Source organism: Equus przewalskii, chromosome 18 (genome assembly GCF_037783145.1).
Source record: "Equus przewalskii isolate Varuska chromosome 18, EquPr2, whole genome shotgun sequence".
Taxonomy (NCBI): domain Eukaryota; kingdom Metazoa; phylum Chordata; class Mammalia; order Perissodactyla; family Equidae; genus Equus; species Equus przewalskii.
In genome coordinates, this window is record NC_091848.1 from 38,823,326 (window position 1) to 38,846,238 (window position 22,913).

General features: G+C 40.3%; 1 protein-coding gene across 1 annotated transcript; it reads right to left on the reverse strand.

Annotated features, from left to right (window-relative positions):
• Positions 1-10,488: 10,488 nt before the first annotated feature.
• On the reverse strand, positions 10,489-21,265 carry CSTA (cystatin A). The gene is made up of 3 exons (XM_008516202.2): positions 20,930-21,265; positions 14,011-14,112; positions 10,489-10,735 (listed from the first exon to the last, which is right to left on the reverse strand). Exons 1-3 carry the CDS (start codon positions 21,098-21,100, stop codon positions 10,607-10,609), a joined length of 402 nt encoding a protein of 133 aa, XP_008514424.2. The 5' UTR covers positions 21,101-21,265; the 3' UTR covers positions 10,489-10,606.
• Positions 21,266-22,913: the final 1,648 nt, after the last annotated feature.

The window sequence follows — 22,913 nt, forward strand, 5'->3', positions numbered from 1 at the left end:
TACTCACCATGACAGTTTCAACTCAAGCCACCTGGCTCTGGCACAGTTAGATGGGCCAAATGGGCACGGGTAGGCCTGTGTGTTGAGTATGTTGACTCTCGTCAGATCATGCACTTGCAAGTGAGCAATAAAGACATAAAGTGCCCACTGTTCTTTCAATAAAACTTGGTCATTTACTAGGGGTCAGATACTGTTTTAGTTGTTCAGGATATTGATAAAGAAGACCTACTTTTGTGGAGATTACAATCTAATCCTCTCAAGAAGAAAAAATTTTCTGGTGACAGCAGTGAAAAAATTTTAAAAAATCATTTTCTGTAGGACTTACCTATTAATGAATGGTACCTGACAGAATGTTGAAATTTAATGTTTACTGGATGGATGACTGAACTGAAAGAAAGCATACGAAAATAAAACTAAGAGTCAACAAAGATCTTTCTGATGGTCAGGAGGGAATTCAGAAACAGAATCCTTGGGAAGGATTCATAACAGCCTTTCCAGAATTTCAGGTCTGCTAAAATAGTATCTAGCTAATCCAGTTATGTTAGTACTGTGCCTGAATCATTCCAATGTACTGTATTATGAAAAATGTGCAAATATGGCAGTGTGGAGTGACTTCGGTATAAGTGACTATTAGTATGTTTGTGATGAATGGCATTTAAAGCCTGCAATATGAAGAAAGAAAAGTGGTGCGTTGCTCCTGAAAGTTGATTTGCCTACAGAAACAGCATCTCGCATGTAATTGCTGCCTTAGAACAATTTGTTTTGTTGCTTGAAGGATAGGTAGGATTTAACCAAAAAGAGAAGAGACAGAATGTGCAAAAGTTCAGAGATAAGTTTGGCCCTTCCTCTGTAGGTCAGAAGTTAGCCATAGAAGAAACACTGATGATAATCTATTTGCAAATTCTTTTAACAAGTATTTGAATGCTTTCCATATTCTAGGCACTATTAACCACTACTAACACATCACTGAACAAAACAGGTAAAAATACCTGCTCTCAAAGAGCTTGCATGTAGTCAGGGGAGACAGACGATAGAAAAGAAGTAAGTTATATAGTGTGCTAAAAGGTGATAAAGTTCCATTCCAAAAAAAGGAATCGGGAAGGAGGAGGGGAGAGGGGATTGCAAAAGACTGTTTTCAGCTGATTAGAGAATATTATAATGCCTTTGTCTTTGAAAAGCTGATGTAGGAGAGACTGAAATATACCAAATAAGTGCAGTAATAAGCATGTTTTCTAGTAAGTCGTTCTCTTTAAATTGTGCTCGAAAGATAGCAGTTCAGGAAATGGAGCAATAATGTACCCAGTGCGACTGCAGTAGTCAGGCTGTGTGCTGCCCTACCCATTTAAGATCGTCCAGGAATAACTTGTAAATCAGGTATAAATGTGTAGTCTCATTTCAAGTCAAGAAAAAGGAATATTCTGCCTAGAATTAGATGATTTAATCAAATACGTTAGAGATGACAGGTTACTCATGATGTCTGTGTGTACTTAGGTTTATAGTTAGGCCTTGATTGATTCTTAGAAAAGTACTTCTTATTTAGTTGAACATGAACATTGAAGAATAAAGAAAATAGTCAAAAAGTGACTACTCCTGATAGGGACAGCATTTCCAGAAGCAGCCTAATTTACCCCACAGCATCATGTAAGGGAGGAAACCCAACATGTTAATAAGAAGTGTAAGCAAAGATAGCTTCCAGCCTCTGAACACTGTGGCCAGCTGAGGGCAACCCTGTAAAGGGGAGATGACTTGGCATAGGTGAATTTGTGGCTCTTCTGGTGCATTAGGAAGGGACAGCAAATCCACTGGCACTTAAAGATACTTGCTATGGATTGAGTGATTTTTCCACTCCAATTCTAAAAACTAGCAAGCAAAATCTGTCTCCTCAGAATTCCTCAGTGGCTTCTTACTGCCTTGAATAGAAATACTTTTTTTTTAAAATGGCTGGTGAAGTCCTTCATGCTCTGGCTCCTGCTAACCTCCAACCTCACTGCTCTCTACAGTGCACTCTATTCCCCACCAATAGGGAACTACTTTCTGTTCCCACAGAGACCCAGTTTTGAGGCCAGCCCAGTGGTATAGTGGTTAAGTTCGCACACTCTGCTTCCACAGCCTGGGGTTCACAGGTTTGGATCCTGGGTGTGGACCTATACACTGCTCATCAAGCCACGCTGTGGTGGCGTCCCACATACCAAGTAGAGGAAGATTGGCACAGATGTTAGCTCAGCGACAATCTTAAGCAAAAAAACCCCAAAAAAACTCCCAGTTTCATTCCTGAACTTCTGCACCTGCTCCCTCCTCCCTGGCTGACTCCTACCCGTGCTTCATGTGTCAGCTGTCACTTTCTTCAGCAGGCCTCTCCTACCTCTCAAATACAAGTTAGATGTCCCTTCTATGGACTCCCATGATAAACACCTCTATCATGATCTTTATCATGCTGTTCAATTGCTGGTTTACCTCTCCTCCACCAGCTTTTGAGGGCTAGCACTGTAGTGCTCAGTGCCTGGGTTGGATGAGCCTGAGACACTGCTGGTTTTCTGCCCTATGCCCATTTTCCCCTTCCTGATAATAGAATCCTGATCTTGTCTACAATGGCAATGTGCCCAGCTTCCCTTGCAGCCCCAGACAGCAGCGAGGCAGTTTTGGCCAATGAGATATAAGCAGAAGGCTGCTGGGGCGTTTCTGAGAAACTTACTTTCCTGATAAAAGCATTGTCCCTTCCTCCTCCTTTCTACCTGGAGTGTGGTTAGAGTGTCTAAAAGTGACAAGGATAAGGTCTAACTATTTTCCCAGTGGTGACAAATACAAAGATAAAAGCTACGTGTTAAGGATGGCTGAACAGAAAGATAGAAGGAGACTGGATCCTTGATGCCACTGTGGGTTGCCATTCTAGCCCTGGGTTATCTGCGTCTCCAAACTTGTTACTATGTGAGGGTAGGGATTTTTATCTGTTCATTCAGGGATGTAACAGGAGTGGTTAACCTATTTGGTTAAGCCTCTATATTTGGGATTCTGTTATAGGCAGCTCACTGTTCAGATGTTTGTTCACGGAATGAAGAGTATAATAATAATAATAGCTCATTTGCTCAGTGCTTAACTACAAATTAGGGACCATTCTGGGTTCTTTACATGACTGCTCCACTGGGAGATGAACCATGGGAGATTCTGATAGGGAAAGGCTAGAGAAGACCAGGCCCCACAGGAAGGAACAGGGAAAGGTTTGTGAAGGAATTTGGGGGGAAATCCACCTCATTTCCCTAAGAAGGAAGATTTGGCATTAACAGCCAGCTCAACCAGGGCCTGTCCATTACTTGATTCCTAAGGATTGGAGTCAGATCTCACTCAAATATTGCAATGTGCAAATGCACTTCTGTCTTTGCTCAATTATTTAACCCACATTAAGTCTCTCTCTCCCCCTAATCAATCATGCCTTACTTCTCTAAGGGCAAAGTAGTCCTGTCTATCTGTCCATCCATTTGTCCATCCATCCATCCATCCATCTACTTGTCACGTGGATCAGACACCTGCTACACCAGAGCCCGTTCTAGGGAAGACTTTGGCTCACAGCTCCGACTTAAAGAGCACCCTTTGGTAGCCCATTTTCCACTATGCTGACTGGACCAGGGCTGGGAAACTGACCCAAGAACTGCCAAACCTTAAGTTGCCCAGTGTGCTATGACATGTCCTGGAGCAAAAAGGTGATCTGAACAATCAAATTCTTCAAGGCTTTGACCTGAGAAATACTGAGAGAATGGTGTGGTTAGCAGTGGGAGGCAAAGCTTGAAGGAGAGGGGTGATGAGGTACCACAGGGGCTACGGCAGTCCAGCGTTCTGAGAAAGCAGGAGCTGTGAGGATGCACACCATGAGGCAGAGACAAGATATACAGAATAGAAGACAATGCTTGTTGGAGATGGCAGAAAAGTGGACAGAGACAGAGATGCAAACAGCTGCCTGGGGAATAGCCGAGACCCGTTAATGAAAGAGACCAAGAGTAAACCGCCCCCTCCCCACAGCTCCCCACATTCTTAGAGCTGCCTTGGATTCCAGTTCTGGCTGTGAGACCCAGTTCTGTATGGGTCCCTCTTCTCCGCGTGGCCTGGTTGTAGGGCATTTCCTAGATTCCTAAGCAGATACATCTTTATAAGTCTCTGCCTTACATAAAATAAATTAAGTTCTGTTGAACCAAAGGAGCCTATCAAGAACATCCCCAGCAAGTCAGGTGGCCAAGCCATATCTCCCTGTTTAAGTAATCCATTGACATTAGGACATTTTTTCCTCATCTGATACTTTCTCATATTGTGGTTTGGAGCACGTGGGATGTGCTTGGATAGCTCCTTGAGAGAAACTCCCCACTGTGTCTGAACTTTAAGTTCCAGCAAGGGAAGCCTCAGAAGCCTCCAGCATCCAGGGTGAGTCTTTGGCTCTCTCCTAAAGAAACCAGGCAGAAATTCATCAATTCACTCCCTTAGGTCAGTGAAGAAACCTATCTCCCAAGAGACACCAGAGTAGGCATTGCCTACAACCCGGGGCAGAATCATGCCCTCTGAATCTTCGCTTGGTCCAATACCAGTCATTTGAAAACAGTCTGTGGCAGAGGATTCTGGGAGTGCCTGACAGACAGGCGGAGTCCCTCACCTTTGCAAGGCAAGAGTACATTCTCTCAGTTTCTCTCTTTGGAGTTAGGCAAAAGGATTTTTACAATAGAGTACAAATTCTTGCTTCCGATTCCACTTCCCAGATTCATTTAGGGGAAACGTTTTAGAAATGTAATTTTTCCTTTGGTTGCAATTGTATTGCTAAGGGAAGACGGTTTTTTTGTGGGGGAGGGAAACTTGCTCCTTTACTTGGATAAACCCTAAATGGCCAACGAACTTTTGAATATACTTTCCATGAACCATTTATCCAGTTGTAGGTCTATTTTCTTTTTGTTTACTCTAAAAAATCCCAACAATTCTTGGGGAATAAGTCAAATTGCTCAAATACCACTTCCTTATCCTTTAAGCCACTCCCATTTAAATCATCTTCTATGTTAAAATTGTTTTTAAACTATTCCACTTTTTCACTTTTTAACTAATTTGTAATTTATTATAGTAGATATGAAATATGGATCCAAATGATTATTTCTCCCTAAAATGTAATTTTTCATCAGCATTTAGTGAATCAAAAATTATTTTCACACTTTTTTTTCTTTTCTTTTTTTTGAGGGAGGAGGGGAAGATTAGCCCTGAGCTAAGATCTGCTGCCAATCCTCCTCTTTTTTGTTTGCTGAGGAAGACTGGCCCTGAGCTAACATCCTTGCCCATCTTCCTCTACTTTATATGTGAGATGCCTACCACAGCATGGCTTGACAAGCATTGCATAGGTCTGCACCCGGGATCCAAACTGGCGAACACCAGGCTGCCAAAGCGGAACCTGTGAACTTAACTGCTGTGCCACCAGGCCAGCCCCTCACAGTTTTTATTTTACCTAGCTTAAGCAGATTTGGGTGATATTTTCTGACATATATATTTTTTTGTTCCCGTCATCTATTGTGCTTTTAACCTACTATCAGAAAAGTGAAATATTTTGTAATAAATTTTAAACTTTGAAATATATTGTCAATGCCATTAGGGCAAGTATTCCCACTAAATCTTTTTCCTTTTTCCTTTATGTCATAGTGGTACTCAACCCTGGCTGACATTAGAATCACATGGACTCTTTCCCAGAGATCCTTATTTAATTGGTCTGCACTGGGGCCCCAACATTTTTTTTTTTTTCAATTTGTTAGTGAAGAGATTCTAACATGCAGGCAAGATTGAGAATCACTGCACACTTTACTTGATATTCTTTCCTATTCATTCCTGTTTATTATTATGTTCTCTTTAACATGAAGTCTACCTAACCAGCAACAGAATATGTTTATCCATTTATTGAAGTCCTTTATTTCTGACAGTAAAGTGCTATAATTGTTTTTGCATATGTTCTGTTTGTCCCTTATTAGATTAATCCTTAAACATGTGCTGCACTCAGACTTTCTATACTAACATCAGGATAAAGTAAAAATAAATCTGATTGTGAAGTTTTGTATATCTTTGACCAGCTGCTCTGTGTATACAGCTGTAGATGTTTGTGTCCATATTTGCATTGCTTAGAAAAGCATTCTTATTATTAGGCCAGTGGGATCGTCTCTGGTAGTCTCTGTTACCTAAAAGCCCTATGGCATTAATACTAGCCTGCCAGTGGAGATCTTTTAGTTGACTGATTGAACTAAACTATGTGCTGGGAGCTGAAGGAAGGTGAACAGGACAGTTTCTTTATTATGAAGCATTTAGAGCTATCATTGGCTATAAAAAAAACCCACTCTTTCAAGCTCTCGTTACTTATCCTCTTCAGGGGTCAGAATAGCAGGGCAAATGAATTTGAGCTTGTGTTTGCTTGGGTTCTGGAGGCAAACAGTGTGGGATCATATTCTTACTGTACTAACTAGCCATGAGGCCTTGGACAAGTAACTTTACCTCTCTATGCTCAGTATTCTGTAAACAGTGGATAATAGTAATTACCTCATGAGTTTGCTATGGGAATTAAATGAGTTATATGTGTACAGTCTTTAGAATGCTCTCTCGTGTATAATAAGCACTTAATATGAACTATTATTATAATAGGAGGGAGATTGGCCAAGTGGCACTAGTAGAGTGGTAAGCAGAATGCAGAACACAGAGGAAGACATTATTTAGGGCATCTTTAAAATAAGTTTCCTTTTCTCCACCCCCCCCCCACCCCCCCGCCCAGGCTTTTCACTATTTTCTCCTTCCTTCTCTTCCACTTCTTCTTTTCTCCTTCCTAAACAATTTGGCCCAAAATCTACTAGGTAGGGCCAAAGAAGGAATACTATGAACAACTGTATGCCAGTAAGTTAGATAATATAGACAAAGGGACAAATTCCTAGAAAGACACACTACTAAAACCCACTCAAGAAGAAATAGTCAATCAAAATAGACCTATAACAAGTGAAGAAATTAAATTAATAATAAAAAACTTCCCACAAAGAAATGCCCACGCCCAGATGGCTTCACTGCTGAATTCTACCAAACATTTAAAGAAGAATTAAGACCAAGTCTACAAAAACTCTTCCAAAAGAATAGAAGATGGAGGAACACTTCCCAACTCATTCTGTGAGACTGGTATTAACTAGATACCAAAACCAGACAAAGACATCGCAAGCAAACTACACACCAATATCTTATGAATATGGATGAAAACTCCTAAACTACTAGCAAACCAAATCTAGCACATAAAAAAGAATTACACACCACAAACACATGGGATTCATTCTAGGAATGCAAGGTTGGTTTAATATCAGAAAATTAATGTAATACACTGAATCGATACAATAAAATACAAAACCACATTATCATCTCAATAGAAGCAGAAAAAAAGCACTTGACAAAAATCCAATGCCTTTCCATGATAAAAAACACTCAACAAACTAGAAGAGGACTTCCTCAACTTGGTAAAGGCCATCTACAAAAACCCACAGCTAACATCACACTAAATGGTGAAAGACTGAATCCTTTCCCCCTAACATCAGGAACAAAACAAGGATGTCCACTCTCACCACTTCTGTTCAACTTTGTACTGGAGGTTCTAGCCAGTGCAATTAGACAAGAAAAGAAATAAAAGGTATCTAAATTTGAAGGAAGAAGTAAAACTATCTCTATTTGCAGATAACATGATCTTGAAGGATATAAAAATCTAAGGAATCTACCAATAAACAAGTTCAGCAAGTTTGAAGAATACAAGACCAATATACAAAAATAAATTTTATTTCTACACACATGCAATTAACAAGCCAAAATGAAATTAAGAAAACAATTCCACTTATAATAGCATCCATAAGAATAAAATGCTTAGGAATAAATTTAACAAAATAAGTGCAAAACTTATACTCTGAAAACTATAAAATATTGTCAAAAGAAATTACAGAAGATGTAAATAATTGGGAAAACACCCCATGTTCATGGGATGGAAGGTTTAATATTGTTAAGATGGCACTCCTGCCCAAATTGATCTACAGATTCAACACAATCCCTATCAGAATCCTATCTGAGTTCTTTGCAAAAATTTATAAGCTGATTCTAAAACTCATATGGAGTTTCAAAGAATTCAGAGAAACCAAACATTCTGGGAAAGAAGAATAAAATTAGAGGACTCACACCTGTTGATTTCAAAACTTACTACAAGGCAACAGTAATCAAGAAAGTGTGGTACTGGCATAAGGATAGACAAATAGATTAATGAAATTGAACTGAGTCCAAAAATGAACTCATGTGCCTGGTTTTCAACAAGGGTGCCAAGATCATTCAATGTGGGAAAGAATAGTCTTTTCAACAAATAGTGTGGGAACAACTAGATAGGCACATGCAAAAGAATGAAGTTGGACACTTATCTCATACTATTTATAAAAATGGACTCAAACGAGATCAAAGACCTAAACATAAAAGCTAAAACTACACAACTCTTAGAAGAAAACAGGAGTAAATCATCGTGAGCTTGGATTTGGCAAAGGATCCTTAGATCTGCCACCGAAAGCATGAGCAACAAAAGAAAAAATAGATAATTTGGATGTCATTAAAATAAAAAACTTTTGTGTTTTGAAGGACGCCATGAAGAAGTGAAAAGACAAGCACACAGTGAGAGAAAATATTTGCAAATCGTATATCTGATAAGTGACTTGTGGCCAGAATATGCAAAGAATTCTTACAACTCAATAATAAAAAGACAAACAGCCCAATTAAAAAATGAGCAAAGGATCTGAGTAGACACTTCTCAAAGGAAAACATGCAAATGGATAATAAGCTCATGAAAAGATGATTTACATCATTCGTCATCAGGGAAATGCAAATCAAAACCACAATAAGATACCCCTTCACACCCACTAGGATGACTAGAACCAAAAAGTTAGATAATAACAAGTGTTGATGAGGATATAGACCCTCATACACTTCTGGTGAGAATGTAAAATAAGGCGGCTGCTTTGGAAAACAATCTGTAAGTTCCCTGAACAATGAAACATAAATTTACCATATGAAGCAGCAATTTCACTCTTAGGTATATACCTAAGAGAAATGAAAAAAAAAATATGTCCTCCCAAAAACTTGTGCTCAAATGTTTATAGCAACATTGTTCATAATAATCAAAAGTGAAAGTAACTCAAACATCCATCAACTAATGAATGGATAAACAAAATGTAGTATACCCATAAAACGGAATATAATTTGGCCATAAAAGGAATAAAATTTTGGCACATGCAACAACATGGATGAACCTTGAAAACATTACGCCAAGAGAAAGAAGCCTGTTAAAAAGACTATATGTGGGGGCCGGCTCCGTGGCCGAGTGGTTAAGTTCGCGTGCTCCGCTGTGGTGGCCCAGGGTTCGGATCCTGGGCGTGGACATGGCACCACTCGTCAGGCTATGTTGAGGAGGCGTCCCACATCCCACAGCTAGAAGGACCTGCAACTAAGATACACAACTGTGTACAGGGGGAGCTTGGGGAGATAAAGCAGAAAAAAAAAAGAAGATTGGCATCAGTTGTTAGCCCAGGTGCCAATCCTCAAAAAAAAAAAAAAAAAAGAAGACTATATGTGATCCCATATATATGCAATGTCTAGAATAGGCAAACCTATTGAGACAGAAAGTAAGTAAATTAATGGTTGCTTAGAGATGCGGTTGTGGAAGAGAATGGGAGATGATAGCTAAAGGGTATAGGTTTCTTCTTGAGGTGGTGAAAATGTTCTTAAATTTGCTTAAAATTGGAGATGGTTGTGCACATTTTTGAATATTCTAAAATCCATTGAATTGTATACTTTGGGTAAATTGTATGGTATGTAAGTTATAACTCAATAAAAGTGTTAAAGAGAAAAATGACAACTAAATGGAACACATGGTTTGGAACTGGATCTTTCTGCAATGAAAAACATTTTTGGGATGACTGGGGAAATTTGAATATTGTCTGGGAATTAGATGCTAGCCCACACGTATTGATGTTAATTTCCTGAGTTTGATGGTTGCATTTCAGTTATTCAGGAGAACATGCTTGCTTGGAGGAAATGCACACTGAAGTATTTGTTGGTGATGGGGTATCTATCACTGTGGGTAACTTACTCTCAAATGTCCCAGAAAAAAGTTGTTTGCAACTTATCTGTAAGTTTGAGATTATTTCAAAATATAAATGTATTTTGTAAAATACCTGACTTAATTTTAAAATGTGAGAGTGGAGATGGAATGTTGGATTCTCAGCAACCACAGGGCACTGATGGCCCGTGATCTAGCCTGCATGTGGTGGGAATAGTGGTGGTGGTGGCATTACCCTTTAGCCGGTTGCATTAGGCCCAACTAATATTTATAAGATTTCCAACTGACATCAATTCGTATGGAATTTGTACTCTAAAACAATAACATTGACTTTGAGAAAGAAAAGGTAATTACTATTTAATACAACAGACGAGGAATAGTTGAAGAAGTCAATTTATTTGAAAAGCAATGCTTCTTTATTGATAGTTACATTTATTAGCAGGGGTCATTAATCAGTAGCCAGTGGAAGGAATCAGCCCACTTTTGAACATGCCGCTAAAAGCCCTTCAGCTCATCGTCTTTCCTTTTGTCAGTCTGGTAACCAGTAAGTGTCAAAGACTCATTTTGTTGAGGAAGACTTTTGAATATTTTCAGATGAATATAATTATTATCACCTACTTGCACCTGAAAGGTAAAAAAAGAAAAAGGAGATTCATTTACATGGATCTATGTTGAGTGAAAGCTCTATAGGCCTGTAAGGACTTCACTGCAATAAGCTTTTCTGGAACAGCAATCTTAGACCAGCATTCTTAGACCCTTGGTTTTTATAAACCTACCACCTTATTTTATGAGAGAAAGGGCAGGTGAAAGGCATGGCAAGAGGCATAGGTCCTAGATTTATTTTATTTTATATTTTACTGTAATCTAGGCACAAATGAAAGTCTAGAATTGCATTTCATTTCAAACATGTGCACAGCAAGAAAACAAGTGACAGCCTTTTTTTTTTTTTGAGGAAGATGAGCCCTGAGCTAACATCTGCTGCCAATCTTCCTCTGTTTGCTGAGGAAGGCTGGCCCTGAGCTAATATCCGTGCCCATCTTCCTCCACTTTATATGCGGGACGCCTGCCACAGCATGGCTTGCCAAGCGGCCACCAAAGCGGAATGTGTGCACTTAACCAATGCACCACTGGGCTGGCCCCGTGACAGACTTTTTGGTGATTCTGTTTCTTGACTCCCAAATTGGGACGTTTTATTTGCTACAAGGTTTGAGAAGGAAGAAGAAAATCAGACTTGTCCTAGAAAGTTTGGGATGCGTGGTTCCCATATCTATGTTAGAACCCACTTTATAAATGCCCACTGGCAGGGCTGAGCAGGGCCCAGGGGGTGGACAGGCTGGTCTCCCTGCTAAAGTAAAGGGATCTTGCTGGAAAGTCATTGGTATGTGACTGAAATGCTAGTCTGGGCATGAATCTGGAACCTAGAAAATCATGGTAAGAATTTCCACCTTTGTTCTTGGTTGAGACGGTAAAAGTTTTATCTTAGAATAATGTTTATGGTGTTCTGATGTCCCTTCCTAACCCAATTTTAACAAATGCCATTTATGAAGTGTTTACTATGAGTCAGGCACTATGATGAATTTACATGATTATACATGTATACATTTATATACATGGTTATGTTTACATGATTATACATGATTATATTTACTTATTATTATGGGCCTGGAGAGGTGGAACAATGACAATTTTACAGATGCAGAAGTAGATTAAGAGAGATTAAATCAGCTAATAAGTGACAGAGCCAAGATTCAAATCCAGACTCCAACATCTATGTTCTTTTCACTCTACAGTGTAACCTTTTAAAAGCATTTACTCTGTGCCTGGAATAGAGCATCAGCCTTTGCATACATTATTAGAGGCCGCGCAGCCAGTAGTTAAGCACCAGACTGCCTGGGTTTGAATCCTGGCTCTGCTCTTATAGCTGTGTGACCTTTGTTAGTTACCTCACCTCCCCAGGGCTCAATTTCCTCATCAGTAACTCAAGGGAAATGATCATACTTATCTCATAGACTTGTTGAGAGGATTAAATAATACAGGCCCAGTTGTTAGAACTCAGTAATTTTCCAGTTCATTTATTCCTGCAAAGTAGGTTATCATTATCCGCATTGTGCAGAGAAGGGAATTAAGGCTCAGAGAAGATGAGCAGCTGCACTCACACAGATTTTGATCAGTAGAACAAGGGTTCAAACCCCGGACCGTCTGACACCAAAGCCTGCAATCCTTACATTCTACCACCTGCCTCTTGATAGATATTTGAGAAAAAACAAAGAAAGTCACATCACCAACAACACCTTAAATCTAGAGAGTGGCTCAGAACAGAGAGATCAACAGCTAGATTGCCAGGAAGTAATGAGGGAACTGGGGTCAGTGGCTGTGATCAAATAGGAGAAATTTGATAGTAGAAGGAAAGAGAGAGAGAGAGGAGAGCCTGTGGTTAAGACCAGGCAGCTTGTCTTAAGGGAAGAAATTTTCAAAATAGTTTTCTGACGAGCTTTTTAAGAAATACATTAGCTGATTAATGTGAAATTTATGCACTTGGATTAATCATAAATTATTAAAATAATAATTCCAATTTTGGTGGAATGTTTCTTATCTGTGAGCAAAATCATTTTTAACTGGAAAACATTCTTTTCTAGCTGTGAAGAAAGCAGATTCATGTGGGCCTTCCAGGGCCTTGTAAGGGCTAGGAGCTCAAATTTGGTAGGACTGGGTTGATCTAGTTATATAACCCAGTATTGTAATTTTCTCATGCTGAGCTGATAAGCACCACTTATTTTATTTTTTTTGTGCAAACATTTCAAAAAATTTTTATATCTTGCATAGTTAATTGTTTGTTAAAGAGAAATAAGCCAGACTGTGCCCTAGTCAAATGGTTCAGTAAAGATTAAGTGAATATGTTTGAATGTCTGTTGTTATTTATTAAATCAGAATTATCATTTTCTCAGGGGCCGGCCCCATGGCCGAGTGGTTAAGTTTCTGCTCTCCACTGTGGCAGCCCAGGGTTTCGCTGGTTTGAATCCTGGGTGTGGATGTGGCGCCATTCATCAGGCCATGTTGAGGTGGCGTCCCACATAACACAACCAGAAGGACCCACAACTGAAAATACACAACTATGTATCAGGGGGCTTTGGGGATAAAAAGGAAAAATAAAATATTAAAAAAAAAAGAATTATCATCTTCTCAACACAAAAGAATGAAAATGGCTCCCAAATATCCACGGTTGACTTGTTGAATTGGTTCCCTCTCAATAATGTCACATGTACTTTCCCCAATCAGAACTGGATCAGTGCATCATTTAATTTTTTAAATATAGTTATAAAATTAATTTTAACAATACTTTAAATGCTCTGCTGCTTTAAACATTGCCTACAGGGTCACAAATTGAATCTACCTATTTGAGTTTCAAAGATTATTATTTAAATTCTATTAAGTGAACTGGTTATTTAAAGAGGAAAGTGGCTTAGATTATTTTCCCAGCTAATGAATCAAATCATTCCATACACCCATTTAATTTAGACACATAGAACTGCAACACTTTGAGGCGGAATAAGCGTCAAGATGGCATCTGGTCCAGCCCCACGCCTTCAGGCTCCCCCTTCACACCATAGCCACAAGCTAAACATTCTCTGAACTGTTATGAAATCTTTTTCTATAAAATTCATGGAAATTAAGTTAAGAATCAATATAAGAAAGCTTTCTAAATTCACAAGAAAAAGACAATATAAATATACCATCATCTGCCAAATTTGAGAGTCTACCATTTGGGAAGTATCATGCTAGGTAGGCATCTTGGTTTAGCACAAGGAGAAGGAATACGTCATATGGTAGGAGTGACAGGGAGTGTCACATAAAGTGAGAAATACATATCTTTAGTGCCAAAGTGGATGTTGAACGCTAACCTTAATGTAGTAATTTGTTCCAGCAACCACTTGAGTTTTATACTCCACAGCTTTAAATTCTTCGTAAGTCTGATTTGTTTTTTCTTCAAGTTGTGGTTTAACCTTAAGAGAAAAAAGGAAACAAATTATCAAAGCTGTATTGGACTCCATTTATGTGATTTACAAATCTGGGAACCTCATGTTCCTAAAAGTCCTCAAAGATGATAATGAGATCTATGAGTTATTTTCAATATTTCAAAGAAAGGAAAACACCTATCTTTAATAAGATTATGCAGGCGTGGGGCTGACACCAGGAGGACCGATGAGGATCTGGGTGAGGAGCAGTTAGACTGCACCCTAGTCATTCCCTCTGCCCACTGGAGGACAAGATGTTACCAGGCCTCCACCCTGGCAGGAGGTTGGAGCTTTACTCTTAGCAGAAACTGAGTCAGAGAGATGATTTTCCTGAGGGCAGGAATGCAGGACCCAGGAGGCCCCATGCCTCACTCCCATCTTCATAAGTTTCTGGTGGTGTTAGTGCTTGAGCTATTTTGGAGTTCTGCAGCATGAATCTGCGTGCTTCTGGCTCAGACATTCCCCTCTGGGGCTTAGGCTCTGTGTAGACGCCTCAGTCATTTTCCATTGTTCATCTACTTTCCATCTTCCAAAGGTCTGTCGATATCTCTTTGTCAAAGTGGTGTTTACCTATGTCTTGTTGCCTTTATATTTGTGGGTTTGTGTCCTTTCCCCCCAAATTCTTTCCTATCATTTAGAGGGAAAAGGAAACATATGTGTGTGTTCCATATACCTTGTTTATCGGGAAGTTGCCCCCTGCTCTTCACCAAAGCATTTTATGTGCATACACAGCTTCAGTCAGGCCTCCAGCGCATCTAGGGTTCTCCCGAGGCCACCCAGTCCTTCCCATCAATGGACAGACATTTTGAATCCTTTTCTATTGGTGCCTCTGTTCAGGTACGAGAACTGTTTTCAAAGACATAGACATCTGCAAACTCTGAGTTCTCGGACCACTTTCGAGGACCAAATACTTTATGGACCACTACCTATTTCTCCTGTAATCTTCAGAATAGATGGGAAGAATGTGATTGGTCTCTTGAGATAGAAGATTAAGCTCCAGACTGGAGAAAGGAAGAAGATAAGTAGTGAGAAAAAACCAGAAACTGAAAGAGGTAGGATGTATGAGAGAGGGGAGAAAAGTGGACAAGGGTGAGAGAGAAGTTGAGTAAGAAAAAGAGTTACCGACTTATTTCTCCCCTGTCCTAAGACTCTTGAGGCAACACTGGGTACCAGTCTAGTTGTTATCTGAGTTATAAAGGACTAATCTCGACAGTAAACCCAAAATTATCTATTTAAACTTCATTTTACAAATGAGGAACCTGAGGCTGGGAGGAGAACATGACTGCTTAAGGCTGAAAAATTATGAATTATAGTTAAAGTTTAAAATACTTCACCTGATAACTTAAGTATCTGATTTATCTGTTAATAATTATTTGTATTCCTTCTGGTCTCCATATTTTGGTCATTTTTTTTTTTTTTACCACGTATCAAAAGTTTTTATTTCTATCTGTCCTAGAAATCCATCCAAATCTGTAAACTTTCCACTGTAGCTATGCAAGTCACAAGTCCAGAATTTTCCGTGAGAGAGTTGATTTTGAATGTCCTGGTTGGTTTCTGTAAGTGACTGTGTGTCCTGGTTTCAGGTTCACTGTACTCATAACCTGTAGCTTTGCTCCCTCATTCCAGGAAAACAGATTTGTATTGGACGCTATGAACCTGGGGTGATGAGACTTAAGCTGAGGAGCAGGAAAAGGGGAAGAGCAGGAAGGAGGGGGTTAGCAAAGCCCTAAGTTTCAGGGGGCAGCTTGTTGCTGAAAGACCCCCCGGGATGGGCGCCAGGATGGTGAAGGCCAGTGGGAGTGATGGTCTGGAGCCTGGTGCTAAACAGACAGACCTTAAGCTGCACACAGTTGGCTTCCACCTTCCTCACCTGCCATGCATGGCGGTAGCTGAAGCGCTGGTGGGAACGAGGTGGATTTGTCGCTTGGGCCCCAGCCAGCGGAAGGATGCTACCAGGGAGGAGCACCTGGTGAAATACATTTACCCCAGAGCTGTTCAAGAATTTCTTATTGCTGCAGAGCACGAATCTTGGTGAGATGTTAATTCTCTGGGATCTGAGGATTCGAGCCATGCTGAGCCCAAGACCCTGGTGTGTCCCACTCTGTAATCATTCTGCATAAATATTTGGGCTATGCATAATTTAGGAAAGAATGAGTAGAAAGATAATGGTGGCATCTTCAATAGGCTGTACTTGGGGAAGTTTTACAGAGTGAGGAAGGAAAGTTTGGGAAGTACATGAAAGTACAGTAGGGCTGGTGAGAGGTGACTTGTGGATATTTGTCATCTATGTTTTGAGGGAAGGGGGAAGTTTGGGGCAAGGCACCCAGAATGCAAGAAATGATGGCACCTGGCATAAGAGAGAAAGGGCTGGCTTAAGAAAAGAGGACAGAGTCTTAGGCTGGAGGGAGGAATGAGATCAGTAGAGGATAAGCAAATCGGGGTGTTCTCACACCAGATGACTATGATCTTCTAAGAGAAGGGACTGAGACACCAGCGGGAGGGGCCCTGGGGAGGGGAGGGATGGAGAAACTGAGGAGAGAGAAGGTCCAGATCCACCTCTGTGGGGTTTCTAGAAAAGGACCAGAAAGGATCCTTTTGGATCCTTTGACTGAAAGGATGTTCTGGCAGCCCTGTCGGGGTGTTACTGTTGTGGTTGCTTGCTGGCATGAATTCACGAATTTGTAATGGGTGTTTTCTGTGGTTCTGCATCTTCCTTGAGCAAAGTTCTCTGAACCTGGAGCAGAAGCTGAGGAGGAAGTGGTGGCAGTGGGAGTGATCTCTAATTGAGGATTGGAATACAGAAGCTTACAGGGTCATGGAAATCAGGGGTGGAGGAGTATATGAAACCACCCATCAAGGAGTCAAGCTGGATGATGATCGAGTGGGCCTAGGCATGTTCTGATGAAGATGGGAGGTACTGGTAATCACACATGAAGGATTCTCGTGTGGCTGAATGGCAGGTTCTCTGCCACAGGTGTGGCAGTGGAAGAGGTGACTGATGAGGAGGCTGAAGTCAGAGAGAACACAAATTTGTGGATGAGTGAGAGCCATGATATGCTAAGCTCCAGGGTGTGCCCATGATGGTATGCACATGAGGTGTTTGTGTGGTGTCCTGGCAGACGAAAATTGTGATCTGTGTATGCCAGGAATGGTATTCAGCAATCAGATTTAACTTAGAGAGGTGTGTGTGTGTGTGTGTATGTGTTTTGTGTGTAAGCATCTGTGAATGTGTAATAATAGCTCTTATTTCTAAAAATAACTATTGAAATAACACTTCTTTCCCACACATAAACATACTCAGAATTCTCATCCAATGGTTTTTTACATATGATATAAGATAAAGGATCAGCAATAATGATTCGGAGTCTTTTGCTGGTAGGGCCATTCATTTGGTCTTTAATTACACATATCATGGCTTTTCATGGATGGGGCCATCTATGGCTCTTTATTTCCTGTTTGTATCTCTGATCTCCAATCTGCTTTATAAATTTCCCTGAGGGCAGGGACCATCTTTACATCCCTTCTCTCCCTATAGCAATTCACATAGTACTGTGTACACAATCAACATTTTCTAAATGAAGAGACCAGGGTTGTTTTCCTACATGATAACTTGTCTCCCCAAATAGGAGAGAGGATGGAAGAGGGGTATAGCAAAGACCCTCAACGAATATAGAGAATCTTGGATGAGGGGATTTCTTCCACGTGAACTCTAGACTCAAGTACCACTAGCATCCTTTAGCACATGATACACAATTACCCTCCAGTCTCCTTATCTTCAGGATGGGGAAACTTTTCTTCTGCTTTCAAACACGTTCAAGTCTTCTCAACCTCAAGCCGTTTGGTTGACTTTCCTCTCTTTCTCACCTCATCCAACATCCCTCTTTCATTTTGATGTCGAATTCTTTGAGCCTGTAGTTATGATTTTCCTTGAGGCTTTCTCCTATCTATGTGCTGACTTTCCCCCTCCTGGCCCTCCCTCCCTAATGGTATTCTTCCTTCAGTTGGCATTCCACTAAGAAGCTCCCTGACAAGGACAGTGAAGGCTGATCAACTTCAGCTCCTCTAAGAATATCTGCATTTGACGTGTGATTTTTAAAAACAGAAATACATCAAAATATCAAAGAAACAAAACTACAAGGTAAATGACAGGTAGTGGTGGTCTTTCCTGAGACCCCCTCAAATCATACTAGGTGTGTGATTACCAGTACCTACCCATTTGCCTGGCCCTGCCTGGGAACCTAACTAATTCTATAATCTTGGAGAAGGTGTTGATTAAATTTCCTCACCTCAAAGTGGTTATAGAAATACCTGCCTCTTGGGGTTGTTTGTGGAGGAATAAATGACATAATTGATGTGAAAGTGTTTCCTAAACTATAAAGTGCTTCCTAAGCTGACCGTTCCTCTATCTTCCAACACTTAATTGGGAATTGTCCCCTAGGGCTCTATTTTAACACCGGAGCTGCTGAAGTACCCACACAGCAACTATTCACCTCAAAGTAAGGAGGTGTGACAAGCAATCTCTAATGTCCTTCCTGGTTCAAACCCTATGATTGTGAGGAAGTACTTAGCTGGAGTTTGCCTTATATTATGTCCCAGATAGCTTGACTTCCCTAAATGGACTGTGAACTCCCGGAGGGCAGGGGCCATGTCTTACAGTCCTTATGTATCTTCTATGACATTTAACAGAATGCTGGACACCTAAGAGATACTCAAGAAATGATCCATTGGTGTTCATTTCCCATATTGATTTAAATCTGAGGCTAGCTGCTTGCACAGAGAAGGCAAGTTTGTCACATCATCTCTCCCCAGTATATTTCCCTTACCCCACATCTCCATGTTCCTGTCACTGCATGGTGGAAAAGGCAGGGAGTCAACAATCTGGAGATAGGCTAGCTTCTTAACTAGGTGGTTATTAACTTCTCTGAATCTCAGTTTCATCATCTGAAAAACGGACACGATGCCTTCCCTCCCTGTCCCAGGGATTATGAAGATCAGATGAGAGGTCGGATGGAGGACAAGGCTTTTGCAACTGCAAAGCCCCTTTCCGCGGTGAGGTAGCTACTGTTAATCCCTATCTCTCATTCTACCTCTCTGACAGGGCTGGAGCCTGAGGTAAGCATCAAGAAACACACTTTCAAGTTAATTTTATGATTTAGGATGTGACTCACAGATGGGTGTTATTAACAATGCAAGGCCCTTCTGATAGCTTCTTAATTAAAACAATTATTCTTGCTAACCAAGATAGGCTTTTTAAAAATCACTAAAATTTTTTATAAAAAAAAAATCATTAAAATTTTCTGCACCCTCTCGGCTTCAAATCTCTGGTCTTCCCCATCCGCTGTACAACTCTGGTCCCTGGAGACTCTCAGAGGGATTTCCAGGGTCAGGGACGATTTCAGGCAAAAATTCCACGTAAACAATGGTGATGCCTCACCTATGCTTATTTTTTTCCCGTTTTCAAGTCATTTTTATTCACATTATCTCATTTAGTCCTTACAGCTCTGAAACCAGCAGGGTGAGAGGTGTTATCTTCATTTCACAAGTGAAATTGACAGTTTCTCGCAGCGCTCTGATTTTAGAAAGCCCGACTCCCATAGGACTCTTACGATATCAAGCATCTCTGGTTCTGTAGACCAGTGAGGTCATGGACTGCAGCATGGGCATCACCGGGGAGCGGGCTAGAAATGCAGAATCTCAGGCCCACCCCAGACCTACTGAGTCACAATCTGCATTTTAACAAGACCCCCAGGTGATCCATGTGCACATTCAAGTTGGAGAACACAGACCTGACACAGGGATTCAAATGAAGGTAATGATCACTTACTATTATCTTCTCCAAGAAAAGAAAACTTCCAAGGTATTTATTTTGTTTAAAAGGGACTCTTGAAAGGGAAATATTTAGCCGCCAAGAATGAGCGGTAGAATTCTAGGCATCTGATCTCTTAGAGAGCGTTCCAGTGCCCTAACGTGGAGGACCCCATCTCTTCCAATTCCGCGAGAAGCTGGTCTTACTTGCTGAACAGTGTCATAGGATGAAGTTTCGGAGAGAAGAAACAAGAAGGAATGATACAAGAAAATAGCGCAATAATTTACAAACCTAAAATAGTAATTTATATATATTTTCTTTTCATGAAATACGCAATATAACAACTTTTTATGATACAGGTGATAGCTAATCAAACAACGCAAAAAATGTATCAACTTGCTAAAAACATTAAGAGTTCTATCCTCACCATAATGAGTTTTGGAATCACCATAGACTATGTCACTTCTCTGCTAGTTTAATCATCTTCTAGATACGAAAAGACTCAAACATTGTTTACCTAGTCAAATTTGTAGGAAGCTTGTAAGTGGATTGCCTTTACAATATTGTTCTTTATTCAACTCAATTAAAAAAATTTCCCTGCAGTGCATTTAAAGTCTAGTTGGTCAAATTGTTAACGACCTCAGACTTTAGTTACATGTTGGCTCCGCTTAGTGAGATTAGAAAAGTTCCATCAGAAAGTGAATTGGTAACCCTGGAATCCTGCGTCGTAAGAACTTTAGAGATGAGCCAGTACAAATCCTTCTTCTACAAATGGGGAGACGGGGTCAGAGAAGGGATGTGGTTTGCTCAAGATCACTCTCACAGTTGACATTATTAGAAGTTTCATCTGAAAAAAGTTATAGTTGTAAGGAAGCCTGAACAAAACTACACATTTCCCAATGTTCTGGTTTTCATGAAGTTCACCCACGTGCTTAACATGGGGCCAACCTAGGAACCAAGATTTTGAATTAAACCTTTTCACGGGATAAATCGACTCACCCTATCAGCAATCTCCTGGATTTCTGGAGTGGCAGGTCTGGCTTCAGTTAACCCTCCAGGCATCCCTCCAGACATCATTTTGCCTAACTGCTTCCTTGCGGGGCTCGATGCTGGAGCAGAAGTGGTCAGGTAAGTGTGCAGACTCCGGTTTTTATAGAGGGTGTTGCTCATAAGCTCCGCCTACAGACTGTTTTATTTTCCACAAAGAGCAAAAAGGCACGGGGGAATGGAGTAGGCCTTGAGGCAAGTTTTCTTGCTTCCTCAACAGAATGTGCTGACAGGAATTTGGAAGAATGAGGGGCTCAGGGTGAGTAAATGGGAGTACACGGGAGTCCCTCTGGGGCAGGAGTCAAACTCCCCCGCCTGCTCTTTGACGATGGTTCCACCCTGCTGCGTCTCAGGGAGGAAATCTGAAGCCACAACCAGAGTTTCCCAATATTTTAAAAGCCCTAACACAAAATTTTATTTTTTAAAGGAATATTTATTAATGTAAAGGCTGATGTTTTAGGATTTACTTGACTTTATAAAGAAAGTAAAAAGATCAATCTGGAGCACCTCGGCTGGCTATTTGTATTTTACATTTGTTTATATTTCTAGAACTGTTTAAAATACAGAAAAATACAAAGAATAAAACAACAAATGCCTATACATAGTCCTATCACCCAGAATTAAAACTTTTAAGAAATAAAATATTACAGGTTCCCCCTACTCCCTCCACCTTCCCCTGACCTTGCCCTCCACAGAGGTAAACTACGTTGTGAGTTTGGTATCCTTCCGGCCCGTTTTTATACTTTGACTTAGCGTATTTTAAAAAACCTACTTCAGGGGCTGGCCCCATGGCCGAGTGGTTAAGTTCGCACGTTCCGCTTTGGCAGCTCAGGGTTTCACTGGTTTGGATCCTGGGTGCAGACATGGCACTGCTCATCAAGCCATGCTGAGGCAGCATCCCACATGCCACAACTAGAGGGACCCACAACTAAAAATATACAACTATGTACCGGGGGGGCTTTGGGGAGAAAAAGGAAAAATGAAATCTTTTAAAAATCTACTTTAATTGTATGCTAAACATATAGTCTATATTATGCTTTTTTTCTACTCAACATGTTTTTGAGTCATTTCATGTTGGTACACAGATGGACCAATCAATTCATTTCCTTTAACTGCTATTCTGTGATAGCTCTATCTGTCTGTCTATCTACCTATCTCCTTACTCTATCTTACTACTATATGCGATTCCATATCTTACATACTTATTCCCCTAGCGATGAAGATTTTATTGTTTCCCTTATAAACAATATTGCATTTTTTTCCTTTTGTACATGTGCGAAGGCTTCTGCAGGCAAATTATCTAGAAGCAAAATTGCTGTTTTTGTGTGAATATTTATTTGGATTATTATTGAATTTTTGGAACATGTAACACATACACATAATAAAAATGTTCAAAAAGAACAAAAGAGTCTACAATAGAAGGAATTCTTCCCTCACTCTATTCCCCAGCCACCCTTCTACTCTCCAGAGACAACTACTGTCACCAGCTTTTTATGTCCTTCAGATAGTCTTTACACACACAAATAAATATACACATACATACATACACATGTGTATATATTTTCTTTTATAAATGGTACAAATGTTATCCTAGAACATAAACTATTACACACTTAGATTTACCCCTAACAATATATTTTAGAGATCGTTCTATTTTATTACATAGAGAGATGTTTCATTCTTTATAATGTTTGGCAGGTACTTGACAGATTCTTGGAGATAGGTAGGTGTCTTACTGGATAATCTAAGGGGTGCTATGCAGATAGCTGTCCATGGAATGCCTTCACCCATGTATTGAGAAGAATAGTAAGTGTGGATGACATGGTGCTCACTCAAGAGGCCACAATTCGTCTTAAGACTTTGGCTCAGCTCTGGCCACAGGTAATCCTTGACATCTTCCTGTAAAATTCCTAAGTCAGGTCTTCTCATACCCAGG

Excerpts from the sequence above, each read along its gene's own strand:
- CSTA (XM_008516202.2), bottom strand. The coding sequence starts at position 21,100 with ATGAGCAACACCCTCTATAAAAACCGGAGTCTGCACACTTACCTGACC. Across the intron at positions 14,113-20,929 it reads TCCAGGAGATTGCTGATAGG|GTTAAACCACAACTTGAAGA; the intron begins GTGAGTCGATTT and ends TTTTCTCTTAAG. Across the intron at positions 10,736-14,010 it reads GAACAAATTACTACATTAAG|GTGCAAGTAGGTGATAATAA; the intron begins GTTAGCGTTCAA and ends TTTACCTTTCAG.